The 18160-nt window shown below is 46.3% G+C and overlaps 1 protein-coding gene across 1 annotated transcript in view; it reads left to right on the forward strand.

Annotated features, from left to right (window-relative positions):
• tenm1 (teneurin transmembrane protein 1) overlaps nucleotides 1-18160 on the forward strand; it is a gene marked incomplete at both ends in the record, with an annotated part of 354011 nt that overhangs the window by 262228 nt on the left and 73623 nt on the right. Inside the window, one exon of the mRNA XM_080773976.1 lies at nucleotides 17279-17433. Coding sequence (XP_080630102.1) covers nucleotides 17279-17433 — 155 coding nt within the window. The remainder of the gene's footprint in view (nucleotides 1-17278; nucleotides 17434-18160) is intronic.

Below are 18160 nucleotides of genomic sequence, written 5' to 3' on the forward strand. Positions count from 1 at the left end.
TTGTTGAAAACGAGCACTTCCAAACTCTGACACTCGGGGTGCGTTCGGAAATGCGCACCGGCAATGTGGTCAGTTTGTTGAGTGTGGTGGGCGGTGACGTCACAGAGTGCGTTCAGTGTGCCTTATTTACGAACGACCACAGCTGTGACGCATTCACACCGGACGACCCCAGCTTCAGGGTATAGGGTCGCTCAGCGCGGGCACTCGGCACAGCCGGTTGCGCAGCGCACTGGATTTTTGAACGACAACGCACCGAGTGCACTGAATAAACGAACGGCAAGAGAGCACACCATTGCGTTCAGGGCGCATTTCCGAACGCACCCTTAGAAAAATAATCAAATGCAGGGCATTTCTTGACGGAAAATAGCTCATAACGTTTCTATGGTGGATTTTTATGAAACAAAACCTTTGCAGGTAGAAAGAGAATAATTCAAGCTGCAATGTTGGTGAGTTTAACATTGTTCAGTATCAGGCAGGACTGTTCTGTTTGGATGAATGGTCTGTCAAGGCCAGAAAGTCGTTTTTTTTGCCACTCAGTGGGCGTTCCCGCATAACTTCCAGGTACGATGATGTCACGTGCATACCCTCTATTCTGGGGAGCGGACATTTGGTGAAAATAGCCCGTCTGCAAGCTTACAATGTGCCACAAGCTTCAGGTGGCCCACATTCTGCAAAGAGATGGTGGTGTGGAGGAGAAGGAGCTGTTCTAGTATAGAGCCCTGTGGAACGCCGGTCAAATTAGTATACTATAGGGTTTACGTTGAATGCTATGAGGCGGTTAGTGCAATTTTGTTTCAGTCTTAACACACTCGCTGCCAGGTATTACTTCATTAATTCTTCCAAAACCGCCAGTGTTTTTCCAGTGACAATCGCCCTTAATTTTTTTTTCACCCGGAAAATACATGTTATTGTGCCTGTGATCATCGGTTATTTGGTTTATATGTGGCCGTTGAATAAAGCTTATTTTGACCAAAAACGCAATATAGGGGAAAAAAAGGCATTTGGGAAAAATGTAAATAAACGGAGGTGGACGGAGGCCGCCATCTTACTTCCGGTTCATTTCCTGTTCACTCGACCGTCTAGCAACCCTGAGCTTATTCATTATGTTGCATACGAGCGTGATCGATCGTAAACCGCTGGAAAGAACACTCGACATAGATTAACCGCTGGATTAGACTTGTACATCTACGTCTATGTGAATATGTTAATAATAAAGAATGCATTTACATATATGGTATATGACATTTTACATTAGCAGGCCTATACTTGTGAGTGCCCACACACCAAGCATGCAGCCCATGGTGATCGGGTGATGCGTTCTCAGTTGACAAGCTGTGGTGCGGATGGAATAGGTTACCATGTTTTCAATGATTTCAATGTGTGCTTTGTTGAATGAACCGTGTTCATGATAATCTGGAATGATGTTTTTTTGTTCCACCAAATTCCCTAGTGAGTTTGAAAGCTACCTGGGAGGGGGGGTGTGTGTGTGTGTGTGTGTGTGTGTGTGCGCGTGCGCGTGCGCGTGCGCGTCAGACAGCCTTGGTGTACATTTTTCATTTGCCAAGTGTACAGGTTAGTAAGTATAACCAGCTTTAGTACACACAGCCAACCTCATTGCCTCTGCCAGAATATGTGTGTGTGTGTGTGTGTGTGTGTGTGTGTGTGACTGTGTGTGTGTGTGTGTGCTCGCGTGCCGCGTGCGCGCATGTGATTGATGTGAAGCTCGCACAAATACAGTTCGCTCTGATCTGTATTTGCATATGCACACAAACGAGATTAACTGCCATGGCTTATCTCACTACCTCGACCACACACACACACACACACACACACACACGGGCATGTGCAAACATGGCATCCCATGTTCTCAAAGAGAGAGGATGAAAGGAGCGCAGTGTTGAATTGGAAGCCATTTTGTTCAAATGTCATACTCTCATGTCATACTGATAAGGTCCATGCAGATTGGACGCCTTTTTCTTTGGAAAAAACGGTGGAAACACAGAGCTAAAAATCCGAAAAACACTTCAGTGTCCAGTACTCTCTCTAAGACTTGACATGAGGCCAAAATGGCCACCTTGTGGAGTTCAGTGTCACCATGTGTCCAGTCTTTATCGCCGTGTGACACATGCAGTATACTGATGAAGCTGGGTTGGCTGAAAACAACTTGGGTGTGTGGACGGGCGGCGGCCATGGCTGAGTGGCTAGTGACCCCGCCTGGGGAGCCAGAGCAGCACAGCGTACAGGTACGATTCCCGGGCCAAGCCAGCAATGTGTCGATGTGTGTCCCTGAGCAAGGCTCTTAAAGGACCACTTCACCACTTTTCAACATATCTTCATATAATAGGTCCTCACTAATAATCTCACTCGGCCTGTGTCTCATAGGAGGGCTGTGGGGAGTTCAGAAACCGTCCTCCAGTGACATCATCGATGGGGAATACAAGCTAATAGAAACTGCAGGCTTTCTAGTCCTGAAAAGTTGCAATGCGAAAATGGAAGCCATCGTTCTCACGATAATGAAAATCTTGTTTAAAAAGAAAATCTGCCTAATGATGTCACTGGAGGACGGTTTCTAAATTGCCCACGGCCCTCCTATGAGACACGGACTGAGTAGAAAGAAACCGTGCCATTTTATCATGATTATTAGTGAGGACCTATTATATGAAGATGAAAAGTGGTGAAGTGGTCCTTTAACCCCAAATTGCTCCCCGAGCGCTGGGAATGGCTGCTCACTGATCCTATAGTTGTTATTGGATGGGTAAAAAGCTGAAATGACTGAACCGCAATGTAAACGCAAGCTACTTAACCCATTCTGACCGGGCACCCATTTTGGTGTTAGCATCATGTTATGCTTTACCTATTGAAAAATAGCAGATCTACAAGCTCATATCGCGCCACCGAGTGGCGCGATACGAGCTTGTAGGTCTGCTATTTTTGAAAAATTCGAAGAACGACTGACATTTTTATAATCTGATCTCAGGTCAGAATGGGTTCATCAGACCAGTGTGTGTCCAGTGGAAACCTCGTATGAATCTGATCTCAGGTCAGAATGGGTTAACAAAGACTGTTGCTTCCGGTTTCATCGTTTCTGCTTGAGAAAGAGAGGTGACTTGTGAACTCAATACTGCCGCAATCTGGCGCAGGCAGGTTATACATCATGTGACCAAAAAAAAAACACCCCAGTGGGAACTATTCTAATGGCATGAGATGGATAATTAAAACACGTTACACGGATCTATTCTGAGTGCCACCCTCCCTTTTTCTCTTTTCACGTTATAGCAGTTCAACAAGGACAATGTACAGTACAGTACACCAGACAGTCAGAGCACGGTGTGATACAACACACAGAGACCTTTACACATGTAACCAAATGTACCAAGACAGATGCAACGTACAGTCGTACACGCTGCAATTTGCTTCTTTAAAAAAATATATGTATCTTTTAGACATTTTGGGGATATTGTTGAGCATTTCTTTGCCTAAACACTGACATCATTGACATGCCCCATAAGAACAGAAAGCACGACCAGATGGAAAGTGAGGATTTGAGTCTATACTCTCCGGTGGAATGTGTTTCTGTTCACGGACGTCGTGTTGTGCGGGTCAGTTGTCATACGGGCATGCAGCACCCATACTTGTCAGTCATGTGCTGTTCCGCTCGCAGCCATGAATGCAGAGCCCGCCTAACATCATTTAGACGCTGTAATAATATGTCGGTCTATCATTAGCAGCTACAGACCCGCGGGACTGCTCCTGATTGACCGACTTCCTCTGCCGGCTGTGTGTTTGTGTGTGTGTGTGTGGGTGTGTGGCAGTGCGTGCGTGAATGCCTGCGCATGCGCCTATGGAAGTGTGTGTGTGTGTGCGTGCGTGCTTTGTACAGAACGGTTGCTGGAATAATTGTAGCTTGCGTGTACATGCATTTGCGTTTGTTCTCCGACGCCCCTAGAACACACGTTTCTCACACATTACAGAACGACGGCATGTGCGGTGCGTATACGGCGTGCATAATGAAGCCGTTTGGAGGATATAATACGCGTGTGCGTGCGTATATCGCGGCTCATGTGCCGGGCCGGCGCAGTGTGTCTGAAACGCTATAATAGACGCTGCTCCAGCAGCTGTTGTCTGTGACATTTAAAAGGTGAACGCGTCGAAGAAACGTATCGTCAGCGCCCGACAACTTGACTTCCCGCGCTCTCTCCGAGCCAAGGTGTTACACGGCAAACAGTCGATCAGATGATATCTCTCTCTCACTCACTCACACTCACACACACACACACACACACACACACGCGCGCTGCCAAATGCACCCATCACTCCCGATGCTAACTAACACATCACTGGCAGACTATTGTTTCAAGTTGCGGTTCTGTCTCTACTTCACTTTCAACCTGCCTCTCACCCAGCTCTTCACCCCCCCCCCCTCTCTCTCTCTCCCTCTCTCTCTCTGTGGAGATTCTCTGGTGGGTGCTCTGACTCAAATAGCTGTAATCAACACTGATGTTCCAGGAGGCCCCCACTCTCTCACTCCGAGGCATTAATCAGAGTTGAATTGTATTGCGGGCCTTCACAGAGGAGCTCTGTGAACCATATTTCTCTGACAAGGCTCCCGGAACAAAGAGATCTCTTGATTGAGAGTGATTGGCCTGTAATGGTAAATTGAAGACATCTCTCATCTCATCCCTTGTCTCATCACCACCTCACATCTCTCTCTCTCTCTCTCTCTCTCTCTCTCTCTCTCTCGCTCTCTCTCTCTCGTTATCTCTCTCTCTCTAGCTCTAGCTCTCTCTGTCTCTCTGTATATCTCTCTCTCTCTCTCTCTGTTTGCTCTTTTGTCTTGATGTCTTTTGTCCTCTTTCACACTGAACTCAGTGTGAACGGCAGTGTAGAATTATTCTCTCTCTCTCTCTCTCTCTCTCTCTCTCTCTCTCTCTCTCTCTCTCTCTCTCTCTCTCTCTATCTCTCTCCTCCACAAGGTCAATGCAACTCAGTCTAATTCCCCCCCTTTTCTTTTGATGATAAAAATCCAGTTGCCGACTCCATCCGACTTGTCTGTCTGTCTCTCGGCTGGAGTGGAGATTTATCTCAATTATCTCTCTCTCTCTCGGTGCTCCACGTCTGGCAGCATCTAAACAGGGAGGGATCAGAGCAGCCCGCCGCACTCAGGGAGCCCACGGTACATCTTCACAAGTCTTAGCCCATGTCGGGCGGGGACCCCTTTTGGTGCTAGCATTACGCCATGCTTTAGCTAAAAAATAGCAGACCTATACAAGCTCATAGCGCGCCACCGAGTGGCGTGCTATGAGCTTGTATAGGTCTGCTATTTTTTGAAAAATCGAAGAACGACTGACATAATAGAAACATAGCTTTTTCAGAAAACTGTCAGGATGTACAGTAGAAGACGTTTTTGGAATCTGATCTCGGGTCAGAATGGGTTAGTGAACGTATAGCGGCTCTGCGCGGTGGGGCAGTACATTCTCTTTTAGCGTCATGGCGTCCAGCTTTGAGCGGGACGTCCAGGCCCTGACGGTGGGGACGGCGGGCCGGTGAAATGCTATTTTATAAAACACACAAACAAGGCCTTTAACCCATTTAGGCCCGGGAACGATTCTGCTAAATGTCTACTGAATCCTGACTGTTTTCTTAAAAGCTCTTGTTTTTTTTTCTATGTCAGTCGTTCTCAAACACGCTCATGTCACTTTTCACCATTCTTCAAAAATAGCAGACCCACAAGCTCGTAGCGCGCCACCGAGTGGCGCGCTACGAGCTTGTAGATCTGCTATTTTTCGATAGCTAAAGCATAGCATTATGCTAACACCAAAAGGGGTTCCCGCCCAGAATGGGTTAATCCCCCCCCCCCCCTCCTCGCCAGTGTTAATATAGGTGACGTTTGGGGAATCGGGGCAACAATGAATAAAAATGGCCAGATAACCTGTATAATATCATTTACCGTGGCACTGGTCTTAAGTTAACTATAAGCCCCTATCTTAGACTTAAGCTGGGCTCACGCTAAGAGCTTTAGCATCTGCTTCGCATCGCACACACACACACTGCACAATAATGTGATTCTCCTCTCTCTAATCTTAAACGTGCACACACACACACACACACACACTACAAGACGTGAAAGGAACGGCGCGTCAAAGTATAGGTCTTTACAGAGATTAGCGGACGGGACGTCTGTGATATATCTCGGAAAGTCACGCTGTCGTTTATATATACGGCGGTCGGTTCAGTCGGATAACTCACGAACAGATAGAGGACATTATGAATACATTATGAATATAATGTAAATACACATGCGTCATGCGGATATTACAGCACATTGATCTTGCGGTCTTCAGGCTCTGCTGTACATTAATTTTCTCCCATGCTCAGCCCATTTAGAAGACCACCATTTAATTGCAGATTGGAGATATAAGACGGACCCCACTTTGACAACCCCTGCCTTATAGGTAAAGCATATAGCAAACAAAGTGCATGGAACATCGAGCGGTGCTGACTGACAGCACGGTGGAAGTGCAATGAATTGCGTGAGCTTAACCCATTTTAGGCTGGAACCCCCTTTTGGTGTTGGCATCATGTCATGCTTTATAGCTATTGAAAAATAGCAGATCTACAAGCTCATAGCGCGCCACCGAGTGCCGCGCTACGAGCTTGCAGGTCTGCTCTTTTTGGGGAAATCGTGAAAATGTAGCGCAAATCTTTGTATATATATATATTCTTTCAGAGCCGTTTTTAACTCAAATATTTGCTTCTGGGAGGGTCCCTGGAACAACATATTTTCAGATGGGGGGTCGGCGGCCAATTACATAATAATTTTTGGGGTCCTTGACATGAAATAGTGAGAACCACTGACGTAGAAAAATGAGGTTTTTCAAGAAAACTGTCATGATTTTAGAAGACATTGTTTTAGAATCGTTCCCGGGTCGAAATGGGTTAAATACGCTGCCAATTTGGTGGACTCCTTGACACATCACACACATACTGTACAGCGCACACGCGTGTAGCGCTCTCGGGTGTACTATCTACTGTACCTGAACTAGCTGGCAGCGGGCTATACGCATCATCGTGTTCTCGCCACATATATACAGTATCGACAAGCCTCTGCATGTCCAATGCATCACAGGTTGTTCCAATCAGTGGTGGAGAAGAAAGAAAAGCACTCACAGATTTCACAATTATTGTTACTCAAGTAAAAGTATCGATACAGCTTGTAGGTTGGCTATATTCAAATAACCAGCGTGTTTAGGGCTGGTTAATGTACACAGTATGTTTTGTTAACAATAATCAAATCTACATAGCGACTAGTCAATACAGTTTTCAGAATAAATGTTGTGGACTAGAAGTAAATATTTGCCGGAATCGTCCCGGGCCCCCTGGGCGCGTTCCTGGGGATCTGGATGTTCCGGGGACCCCCAGAGACCCCCACATGGTAACTCTCATTTCTAAACCGTTTCGGACGTCGTTCGGCTCGCCAGAATCGACCGGAAATATCAACCGTGTTTGACAATTACTGGGGTGGCCCGGATGGTTCTGTGGGCACACCGGGAGCTTTAAAAGCCATTCTGACCTGAGATCAGATTCTAAAAATGTCTTCTACATCCTGACAGTTTTCTGAAAAAGTTCTTCATTCTTCGATTTTTTCAAAAATAGCAGATCTACAAGCTCGCAGCGCGCCACTCGGTGGCGCGCTGCGAGCTTGTAGATCTGCTATTTTGAGTAGATAGGCTTTAGTCGCATCATTCGTTCGGTGTCGCGTTGGCGATGCGTCGTATGAGCTCGCAGCCGCCATTTGAAAACGTTCGCCTATAGTGACATTTTGAAAGTGGGTACATTTATTATATTTGTCTCAATTTAGGCTGTGTTATTTCTTCGTCCGTTATCCTATTGTGACAATGGGAAACGCACACAAACTGAATTTGGGCGAACGAAGGGAAAAAAAACGTCAGCCCGCACTCTTGTATCTGCGGTCAGTTCGACGAGACGATTAAGAGCTGTCCATCGCGGAGGTCGTCGGAGATGGACGGATGAACGGAGTGAGAACAGAAGAGGGGGGGGGAGGAGGGGGGGGGGGGACTTGAGAGAAGACGAGAAGAAACAGAAGGGGTGCAGGGACGATGGGGAGAGCCGGGATCAGAGGAAGTGTCCACGCTCTCTCTCTCTATCTCTCTCTGTGTGTGTCCTTGTGCAGGATTTATGAGAGCAGAGGGTTAGAACACAATGAGAGACTATAGGAGGAGAGAGAGAGAGAGAGAGAGACATTAACAGGCTCAGGACGTATAGACGGACGAGGCGTCCCATATACATAATGGCGTAGTGACAGTAGGAGATATGGAGAGAATGGAGAGGAAAAAAGAGCGAAAGGGCGAAAGAGACGCAGCCAAGAAACTGTAAAATGGTCAAAGGTGCGTGCGTGCGTGCGTGCATGCGTGTGTGTGTGTGTGTGTGTGTGTGTGTGTGTGTGTGTGTGTGTCTGTGATCCGTCTATGTCATGTGGATGATGAAGCCTCCAGCAGGATCACCTCCTGGCCTCTGGAGGGAAGCACCCTGACCCTGTACCACCTCCCCCTCCCCCTCCATCTCCCCCTCCACCTCCTCCTCCACCTCCCCTTCACCTCCACCATTTATGACTCTCAGGTCGGTCCAGGGCTGCTGTCTGGTGGACGCGCGTGCGTGCGTGCGTGTGTGTGTGGGGTGCACATGCGTGCGTGCGTGACTATGGGGATGCGGCGTGTATCAAAATGCATGCATGTGTATTCCTGCAGTATACCTCGATCCACTCATTGGCCTCTGCGGTCTGATATGATACAACGTCTGACATTTCACCTGCAATTTCCATGGATTCGCAGTGTTTACACATGGCAGGCACAGAGCCCAGTGTGTGTGTGTGTGTGTGTGTTTCAATCTGCTGTAAGCTAACGTGTTAACATGATTGCCTGAGCCACACCTATACAGTATGCTACACATTAATGCTTACAGTATGCACACTGTATACACGCGTAGGCGGCTATACGCCAACACTATACCTTGCATAACGCCTTAAAGGTATGCGTTTTTTAAATGATTATTTAAATGAATTATGCGTTGTTTTTATGAATCAGGGCAGTATATGTCTGGACGTGAAACAATAACTGTTCTCTGAATACATCCATGAGTTAGACTGTTGCCAAACAAAGCGCTCAAACATCGAGTCCTTAAATTGCACTGCACTTTTGTTTTCGCCAAATATATATCTTCAAGGTTCAAGGTTGTTTATTAGTGTCCCCGAAGGGCAAAAGGTTTTACAGCAGGTCGTAAGGCTTGAAACACACACATGCGAACCACGTGTGTATGATATCATGTGTACAGTATCTGGGGCATCACGATCGGTAAACATTCAGGTCGAAAGTGGAAGATCTACGCAAGCTTACAGCGAAGAGATTAGGTGTAAAGTCGAAGGAAAAAAATGGAGTGGGCACAGAGTAGACCCCCCCCCCCCCTGAGGGGCTAGTACGTAGGGTTTAAGTGGAACACTCGGTGACGTGTAGAGGAGTGGGTGTCAGACACGCTGCACTGTCACGCCACTTAGGAAAGTTCTCTCACTCGGTGACTCTGTCACTCAGTTGATATGCAGTCCATGCACTACTTAAATAAGGCTATATGGTCCAGCAGGCTCTGACACCGGTTCAGATTCCACCCGAGGCACTTCGCGGCATGTCCTCCACATGCGTATTGCGTGGCCACAGCCGAGTGGGTATAGAGAGAGCCTGGGAATCAGAAGGTCCCCGTTTGCCTACAGTATACTGTGAATGTGTCAATGTTTACCTGAGCAAGACAACGGCTCTGCATTAAATAGTGCCCATGCACTGCGCATTATAATACATGCAGAGGGCAAATATCATATGTGCAAAATGTTCAGTGCCAGTGACCCATGGTACCCCCAAAGGAGTGGGGGATTGACCCATTTAAGACCTGAGGACGATTCTACAGATAAACGTTCGCTCTGAAAGAATATTATATTGAAAGATGTGCACTTCATTTTCACGATTTAAAAAAAAAATAGCAGACCTACAAGATCGTAGCGCCGCGCTATGAGCTTTTAGATCTGCTATTTTTTCAATAGCTAAAGCATAACATGATTCTTAAAACACCAAAAGGGGTTCCCGTCCCAAAAATGGGTTAAATCATATTATTTTGATCATTCGCCTCCTCTCTCTTCCCGAAGCCTCGAGTATGAACGAAGGGCGCTCCTTGAAGTAACCCGGAAGCATTGATCATGGACAAAGTTCAGACAACGTTTAATTTGCAGAGATGAAATGTAGAAACTATTGATTCGTAGGCCTGGGTACTGTATGTGTAGGATTAATAGAACATTTAGTCTACTCTAGACCATGCCAGTTAACACAGAGAGAACTATTGATCTGACACTTTGTGGTGGTCAACTCCGTCCTGGACTTGCCTTCGCCCATGCATTTAACCCATTCTGACCGGGCACCCATTTTGGTGTTAGCATCATGTTATGCTTTAGCTATTGAAAAATAGCAGATCTACAAGCTCATATCGCGCCACCGAGTGGCGCGATACGAGCTTGTAGGTCTGCTATTTTTGAAAAATCGAAGAACGACTGACATTTTTCTAGAATCTGATCTCAGGTCAGAATGGGTTCATCAGACCAGTGTGTGTCCAGTGGAAACCTCGTGTGAATCTGATCTCAGGTCAGAATGGGTTAATAACACAACTGCTGGAGTATATATATATCGCTGTTGTCGTACAGAAACCTCATCTCTATATTTTGACTTTTTTTCATAAATGAATTCATGTGATATTGTCACGGAAGTAGTGAAACTATGCATTAGCAGATCTATACGCGCTCGCTCACCAGGCAAAGGGTTGTGAGATCAGCTATTTTCACTATTTAAATAAAAACAAAACCATGATAATAAAAAAGACGGCTCCCGGGCCCACAGGTTGAGAACCACTGCCCTATAGCACCCATAGCCGTGTACTGTATTTGTTTTGTTTTATAAAGTTATGGGTGGGACACCCTTGCAGCTATAATGCGTTGTTATAATAAAGTATTGCGTTAGCTCGTAGTGAGTGAAAGCAATGGACCCACGTTTAGAACCACCGTCGGGTCTAGCTCACGCGTACCAAACAGCAATCAAGCAAATGTTTGGTCGTTTTTTTTTTGTTTTACCAATGCTTTTCCAATGGGAGTCACATGGTTTGACCAAACATTTTTGTTTGAGGGGGGAGGGGCAGAACACCACCAGCAATCGGCAATCAAACACAAATGTTTGGTCAAACCATGTGACTCCCATTGGAAAAGCATTGTGGTGGCCCAAAAAAACCCCAATAAAACCACCAAACATTGCTTGATTGGTGTTTGGTACGTGTGAATGATCGAGGCCTCTCACCACAGAGCCTGATAAAACAAATGAACAGTAGCCTAATCAATGTCTGAATGGCTCAGTCGGATCACATAACGCCTCTCAGAATATGCATACTTGAGGTGGTGAGTCGGCAAGTCTGGCATAGACTAATTTATTCCCTCATTAGGCTATGCTTAATAGCAATTGCCGGTATTGATAACGGTTGTCTCCAATCAGGCTTCGTCGTGCTGCAATCACTTGGTGCCACGTGTCTATTATGGATTGGAATGTAAAAAAGAAAAGATGAAATGATGAATACAAGTCACCACTTTACCTATCCGTTCCATTGTAATAATATTGCCCACAGGCTAATGCATTGCTAATGCATTCATTTCGCTGCCTGCAGAAATAACATGAAAGCATTGCCTAAAGCCAGACAACATAGAGCATTGTCAACGGCACAGTATCCACTGCTGAATATAATATAGACATGTCTTTCTGTCATCTTTATTTAGGTGAACTGCTGTTGTCCTTTTTTTATAATCCTCTGGCTCATAATGAATGAATTGGTGTGGAGCGTGTCTCACTGATTACTGAAAACGGTTCTTCACATTACCTGGTTAATAAACAATTATTCATTTAGCTACAGTGCATTGGCGTGCATGTTTCAAACTGTCTGCTAAAGCAACTAACACCACCTCTCCCCATATATAAAGTCACAACACCAACTGTGACGTGGCAGTGGCACTATTGCTTTTTTCTTTTCAAAATATAAGGATTTTTTAATTTCCTGAACAACTTTTCATTTCCTGATAAATGAACATTTTGGAGTTAGGTGGTATGTCTTCCCGACAGCAGGGACAATGCCGTATCCCTGCATCTGGTCAGACTGACTTAGATATGGTTTCTTTAGGTATAGACTCTCTGAGATCTTTGATTACAATTTCATTACAATTTAACAAGTTAATACTAAAGTATGCTAATCACAATGAACCGTTTCTGTCCACAGGACGTAGCCATATTAGCTCATATTAGGTCATATTAGCTTACCGTTCACTTAGCTGTTAGCGCGGCAGAAAGAAATGCCTCGTCTCTCCTATAATCCGGGGCGCTCTCCGTGGTTTTGATCTGATGGATATACTACTAAGCGCTTCATTTCTGACTTCAACATGCCTCTCGTTCATATTAGGAATGTCTTTCCGGCACCCCTGAGCTTCTATTTTAACCCATTCTGACCTGAGATCAGATTCATACGAGGTTTCCACTGGGACACACACTGGTCTGATGAACCCATTCTGACCTGAGATCAGATTCTAAAAATGTCAGTCGTTCTTCGATTTTTCAAAAATAGCAGACCTACAAGCTCGTAGCGCGCCACTCGGTGGCGCGCTATGAGCTTGTAGATCTGCTATTTTTCAATAGCTAAAGCATAACATGATGCTAACACCAAAACGGGTTCCCGTTCAGAATGGCTTAAAGGAATCCCGGCACTGATTGTGTTTTAATAACATGTTCCCCCTCATTTGTTTTTACAACCCTATAGTTGTGTTTAGTGTGTGTGCCGTCACAGTGCTCGATGCTGCTGCACTCAACACCACACTACACCTAATTACACCCTATTAACTACACCTGCTGACTAAGCGGGCAGGACTGGGCAGGTACAGGTGCAAATGATTTGCGTGTGTGTGTGTGTATGTGTGCGTGCGTGCGTGCGTGCGTGCTTGCGTGCGCGCGCACATACACGTGGATGACCCACGGCCCAGCAGGAGCACAGAGGCCATGTCTATCCTCGGCTCGGAGCAAGACCTCAGACGTGCCCTTTCTTAAGGTAGTATGACAGGGTTGGTACAGTGTGCCCTTCATGGCAGCCGGGTTGGGACGTATACCTTTTGAGAGAAGGGTAAACAGAAGCAAAGGGATAGAGCTGTGGCGGAGTGTGTCCTCATTCACTCACCGTGGACGGCATGCAGGAGAAAAGACACGATGCTGCTCGAGGAATCGTAAAGCATAATATTGCACCTCTGTTTTGATGGATGGGGGAAGCCAAGGACCCCCAAAGGACCCCCCCCCAAATAATTGCTCCGGGACCACTAGTTTCCAATAGGTAGGATGGTTAAATCCAGACACAATAATTACCAGTAGATGCTGAGTCACCTCTCAGCTTTCCTATACCGTCTGTACATCTCCTATAATATGTTTCTTTCACAGCTTTCACAGTCTGTCTCCATATTAACACGGCGGCCATCTTGCCTTTAGGATAATGGCAGCGCGGTAACTTTACCACCGGCTGCCACATGGTCGCTGTGTGAATAGTCTATTGTCTATATTAAGTCTACAAACTCACAACATGACGCGAGGTATTTTTTTTTAAAATTTATCTTATTTTCCTCTTCATTTTCCAACTGCCCCCCCCCCCCCCCCCCCCCCCCCGGCGACCCGGCCACTTTGAAAGCCTGTGCTGTATAGCAGGGCTGAGGGGGCGGTGCTGTTGCATGAGCGCTGGAGTCACTCTCTGCAGGGAGATGAGACCCAGATGAAGGTCACGCCTCATCCATAACGGATGATTCATATACGCCCTGACCTTTAATACCGGCACCACTAGGCTCAGCACTCTGTCTCTGTTGCTCTGTCTCGCTCTCTCTCTGTGCCAATGCCTCTCTCTCTCTCTCTCACTCTCTCTCTGTGCCTCTGCCTCTCTCTCTCTCGCTCTCTCTTTATCTCTGTGTCTGTCTGTTTATCTCTCTCGCTCTCTCTCTGTTCCTCTGTCTCTTTCTCTGTCTGTCTGTCTGTCTGTCTGTCTGTCTGTCTGTCTGTCTGTCTGTCTGTCTGTCTGTCTGTCTGTCTGTCTGTCTGTCTGTCTGTCTGTCTGTCTCCTCTCCACCTCTCTCTGTTGGCTGCCTATGCAGTGCCCTATCACAATGATAAAGTGTACTGTGGGCATACAGTATACTGTGCATGAGCACGTGCACACACACACACACACACACACGCTCATGCACGCACGCACACGACACGCACACTTGTGATTGCATGCGCTTGCATGCAAGCAAGCATACGAGTACAAACGTATACAAAGAGACGTGCGCACATTCACAAGTGCATGCACGTGTGTGCGCGTGACGGGGCTGCATGGGCCCGAATGCCATTAAGTTGGTGTTTGAAGGTTTGACATATTCTGGAAGCATGATATCAGACCTTAATTCATATATACAAATGGCTTTTGTTTGGTTTTCTGCACTCAATAACAACACCAGTATGTCTTCCGCTGTGTGTGTGTGTGTGTGTGTGTGTGTGTGTGTGTGAGAGAGACAAAGAGAGCAATTCTGCAGAGCTTATATACCTTGCCACGATTGTTTCTTTTTTAACAGCCTTATCCAATCAAAGTTGAACGAAAAACAAATGGAAATCACTCTTACGGCTGTAAGCTGGTTTCTGTCACGCCGACTCAGCACTGCAGCGCGTGTCATGTTTTCGTTTTCCATGTCGCAGATGAGAGCTGAGGGCCAGGATCTTTTTTTTTCTTTTTGGGGAAGTTAAAAATATCCTTGTCTGAGAAGAAGTGATTAATGTTGAGGCATAATGAAGTAGAAATGGGCACTCAGCAGAGCGCAAATCTTCACCACGAGGCATGTCCTATGCCTCTCTCCATCTGTCCGTCTGTGTAGTGCACAGGGAACCCTTTTTGGTGTTTTAAGCATTCCGTTATGCTTTAGCTGTTGAAAAATAGCAGATCTACAAGCTCGTAGCGCGCCACCGATCTCCATCATTTGTAGTTTTCGTGAGAAGGCAGGAGGATAGAGACAGAGGAAGAGCGAGGATAAAAACACAGGATAGAAACAGGTAAATGAACAAACAAACAAAGATATACAGTATATACGAACAAGTAAGACGAGCGAACGCGGGAAGCGAACGCAGCTCGTAAATTTAGTGGCTTTTTTAAAGATTGTTTTTAAGTTACGTTTTTTAAGTTCTTTTTTTAGTGTGTATGTGTGCGTGTGTGTTTTTTTGTAAGTTTTCTTTAAGTTTTTTTAAGTTACGTTTTTGTGTGTTTGTGTGTGTGTTTTGTGTTTTGTATGTGATACAGCTGCGCCCTCTGGTGGCGGGCGGGTGGTGTTACAGCGTGACACAGACAGACAGACATGTTCTGCTAGGTCTCATTGTTAGTGCTCAGTGCGTTCGCAATAACATGTAGTTGCAGGTACTGTATGTACATGACATGAGGACAGTAGCTTCATATGCATAATGTCTCTGTCTATATAGGTTTTCAGAGGAGTCACTCTGCGAGTCCTTTGCTCCTGCAATGTCACTGACACCGCGATTACATAAGGTGCCGCGCCGATCGATACATGAAACTGAGCAGAAATTGGACGACGGGATGAGATGTATAGTAACCAGGAAGTGGCAGACCATGCCTGCCCCTACATAGCCTCAGGAATGAATGTGATGCAGGTGTACTATATTAAAGCTGGACGGACAGGCACCTGATTGGCTAGTGGTATACTAGTCTGTAAGCCTCGCAGGAGGCTTACCCAGCTGTAGCCTGAAGGGATGATTGTTCTGCAAATTACGAAATCACAAACATTGCATGAAGTTTGACCGATTCGGTAAATATTCGGAAATTGAGGTCCTTGGCCTTGCCTGTCGGGGTGCACAAGAAATATGATGCTGAAGTATATGTGTAGTATTAGCGTACAACGTACAGTAGCCGAGGACAGTCACACGGACAGCCATATCGGTGAAAAGGGTATCTCCGTCTGGCAGAGATGATAATGTTATGGGTTATTTTTCCCAAGCTGTTTTCGGAAATTGATATAACAAACTGTACAGTATATGTAGGTGTCGATTACCATGGCAACGAGCGACCCTTTGAAGCATGGCAAGCAGACATCAGGTCAGCCGGGCCGAACGACGCGGAAATGTGTTTTGGAGGGAGGGAAGAAGGAATCCTAATAACAAACTGTCACAAACTGTTGCCGTGACAAACACCTTTAGGCCAAAAAAAAAACATTCCATCGTCGTTTTTTTTCCATCGAACGACGGCGTCAGAAACGGCATCTGTGATAGTATTGCACACGTTGTCCTGGTGCCACAGGCCTATCCCCCCCTTGATAATGATCCTATTCTTTGATACCTTTACATTTGGTGCTGTAATTGGCTGGCAATCATTTCTGTTCTTTTCCTTTAGTAAATGGGTGAACATAGGCCTTTTACTTGTAACCCTCATTTCTACATTGTGGTAAATTGCTACCTACACTGTGCGTGTGAGTGTGCGCGTATGCATGCGTGCGTGCGCGCGTGCGTGCACCAGTGCATAAATACTGCAGTGCAGGCGTGCATACATACGCACACAGCTGCATATATATATATATATATATACATACTGTATATATGCAGGCATCCACATCACGCGTGTGTGTGCGCGCCTTAATACGACGCGGACGCGGACGCGTCAGAAGTTCACAGCGACACGGCCGCTCTCATCTAATGTGACAAATAACTTCTTCCTGCAGTTGCATTGTTCTAATCCCTTTAGTGGGCTGATGCGGGATGGAAGCATAATTGCGTTTCTTGCGTTGCAGAGCCTTTGATAAGACGGAGGGAGGCTGGTGCTCATGAGCGGAATGCCTAAACGGAGGAGCCACTGTGCTCTCTCTCTCTCTCTACCCGCTCACAGCCCCCGCGTGCTTCACTTTCTCCCCCTATCATACTTTCTCTCATGTGCTCCGTCTCCTTTTCCCTGTCGCACCCCTCCGTTATCTGTAAAACTCGTTCTATCTCCCTACCGCTCTCCTCACCCGCCGTCTGTCATCTCTCGCACGCTCGCACTATCTCCCTGCCTGCACTGTGCTATAGCTCCATTTTTACTTTAATGCCACTAACCTCGTAACCTCGTCCCCCCCCCCTCTCTCTCTCTCTCTCTCTCTCAGGCATAGCAGTGGATAAAAGAGGAGTGGTTTACTTCGTGGACGGGACCACCATCCAGAAGATCAACGAGAGGGGCGTGCTCTCGACCGTGATCGGCGCCAATGGGCTGATGGCGACCCAGCCGCTGAGCTGCGATTCGCGCATGGACATCAGCCAGGTAAAGCTTGATTGGCCGTGGCGTATAGTCATAGAGTCAACGACATTTTCACTTGAATGACTCGCGCCGAAGGGTTTGTTGTCATCAACAAAACGGTTGTAAATCTTAGTCTATGGGGCAGGGGTTCCCAAACTGTGGCGCGCGGACGCCTTTCTATGGGGGTGCGTGACATGAAAAGGGTAATTAAAGGGTTTTATGGTGTTGTTCAGCGCAAAAGGCAAAATCTGGCAGTGCAGCGTATACAGCAGCTGCATGTCTCTCAGTGCAGTGACATTCTGTGATTATTTGCCAATAATCATATTTTTATGATTGTTGTACTTGGCCAAATACAAGGAGACTTGGCGTTGGGGGGTGCATCAGCTATAGGTCCGGAGGTAACAGGGGGTGCACGGCCAAAAAAGGGCTAATGAATGTAACAACATATACAGACGGAAAGGATATCCGACTGAATTAATTTATATTCAGTTTTTATTTGAGGAGACGGATCCTTTTTTTGGGGCCAGTCCCCCCTGTCCGAGAAACAAATAATGTATTTGGCATTAGCCTAATGTATGTGTGTAATATGCGCATAATAAGAGAAGGAAAAAAAAGGGCAGACTGACAGTTGCAATACATTATTAAACGTATTAATCTGATTGAGGCCATGTAGCTGAGAACTTTTGTCAGAGCTTTTTTTTACCTGTTGGACCTTGACCATGGCAATCTTCTGAATGCAATTGCTTTTCTT

The sequence above is a fragment of the Protomyctophum bolini genome (genome assembly GCF_963924005.1).
Source record: "Protomyctophum bolini genome assembly, chromosome: 10".
NCBI lineage: Eukaryota > Metazoa > Chordata > Actinopteri > Myctophiformes > Myctophidae > Protomyctophum > Protomyctophum bolini.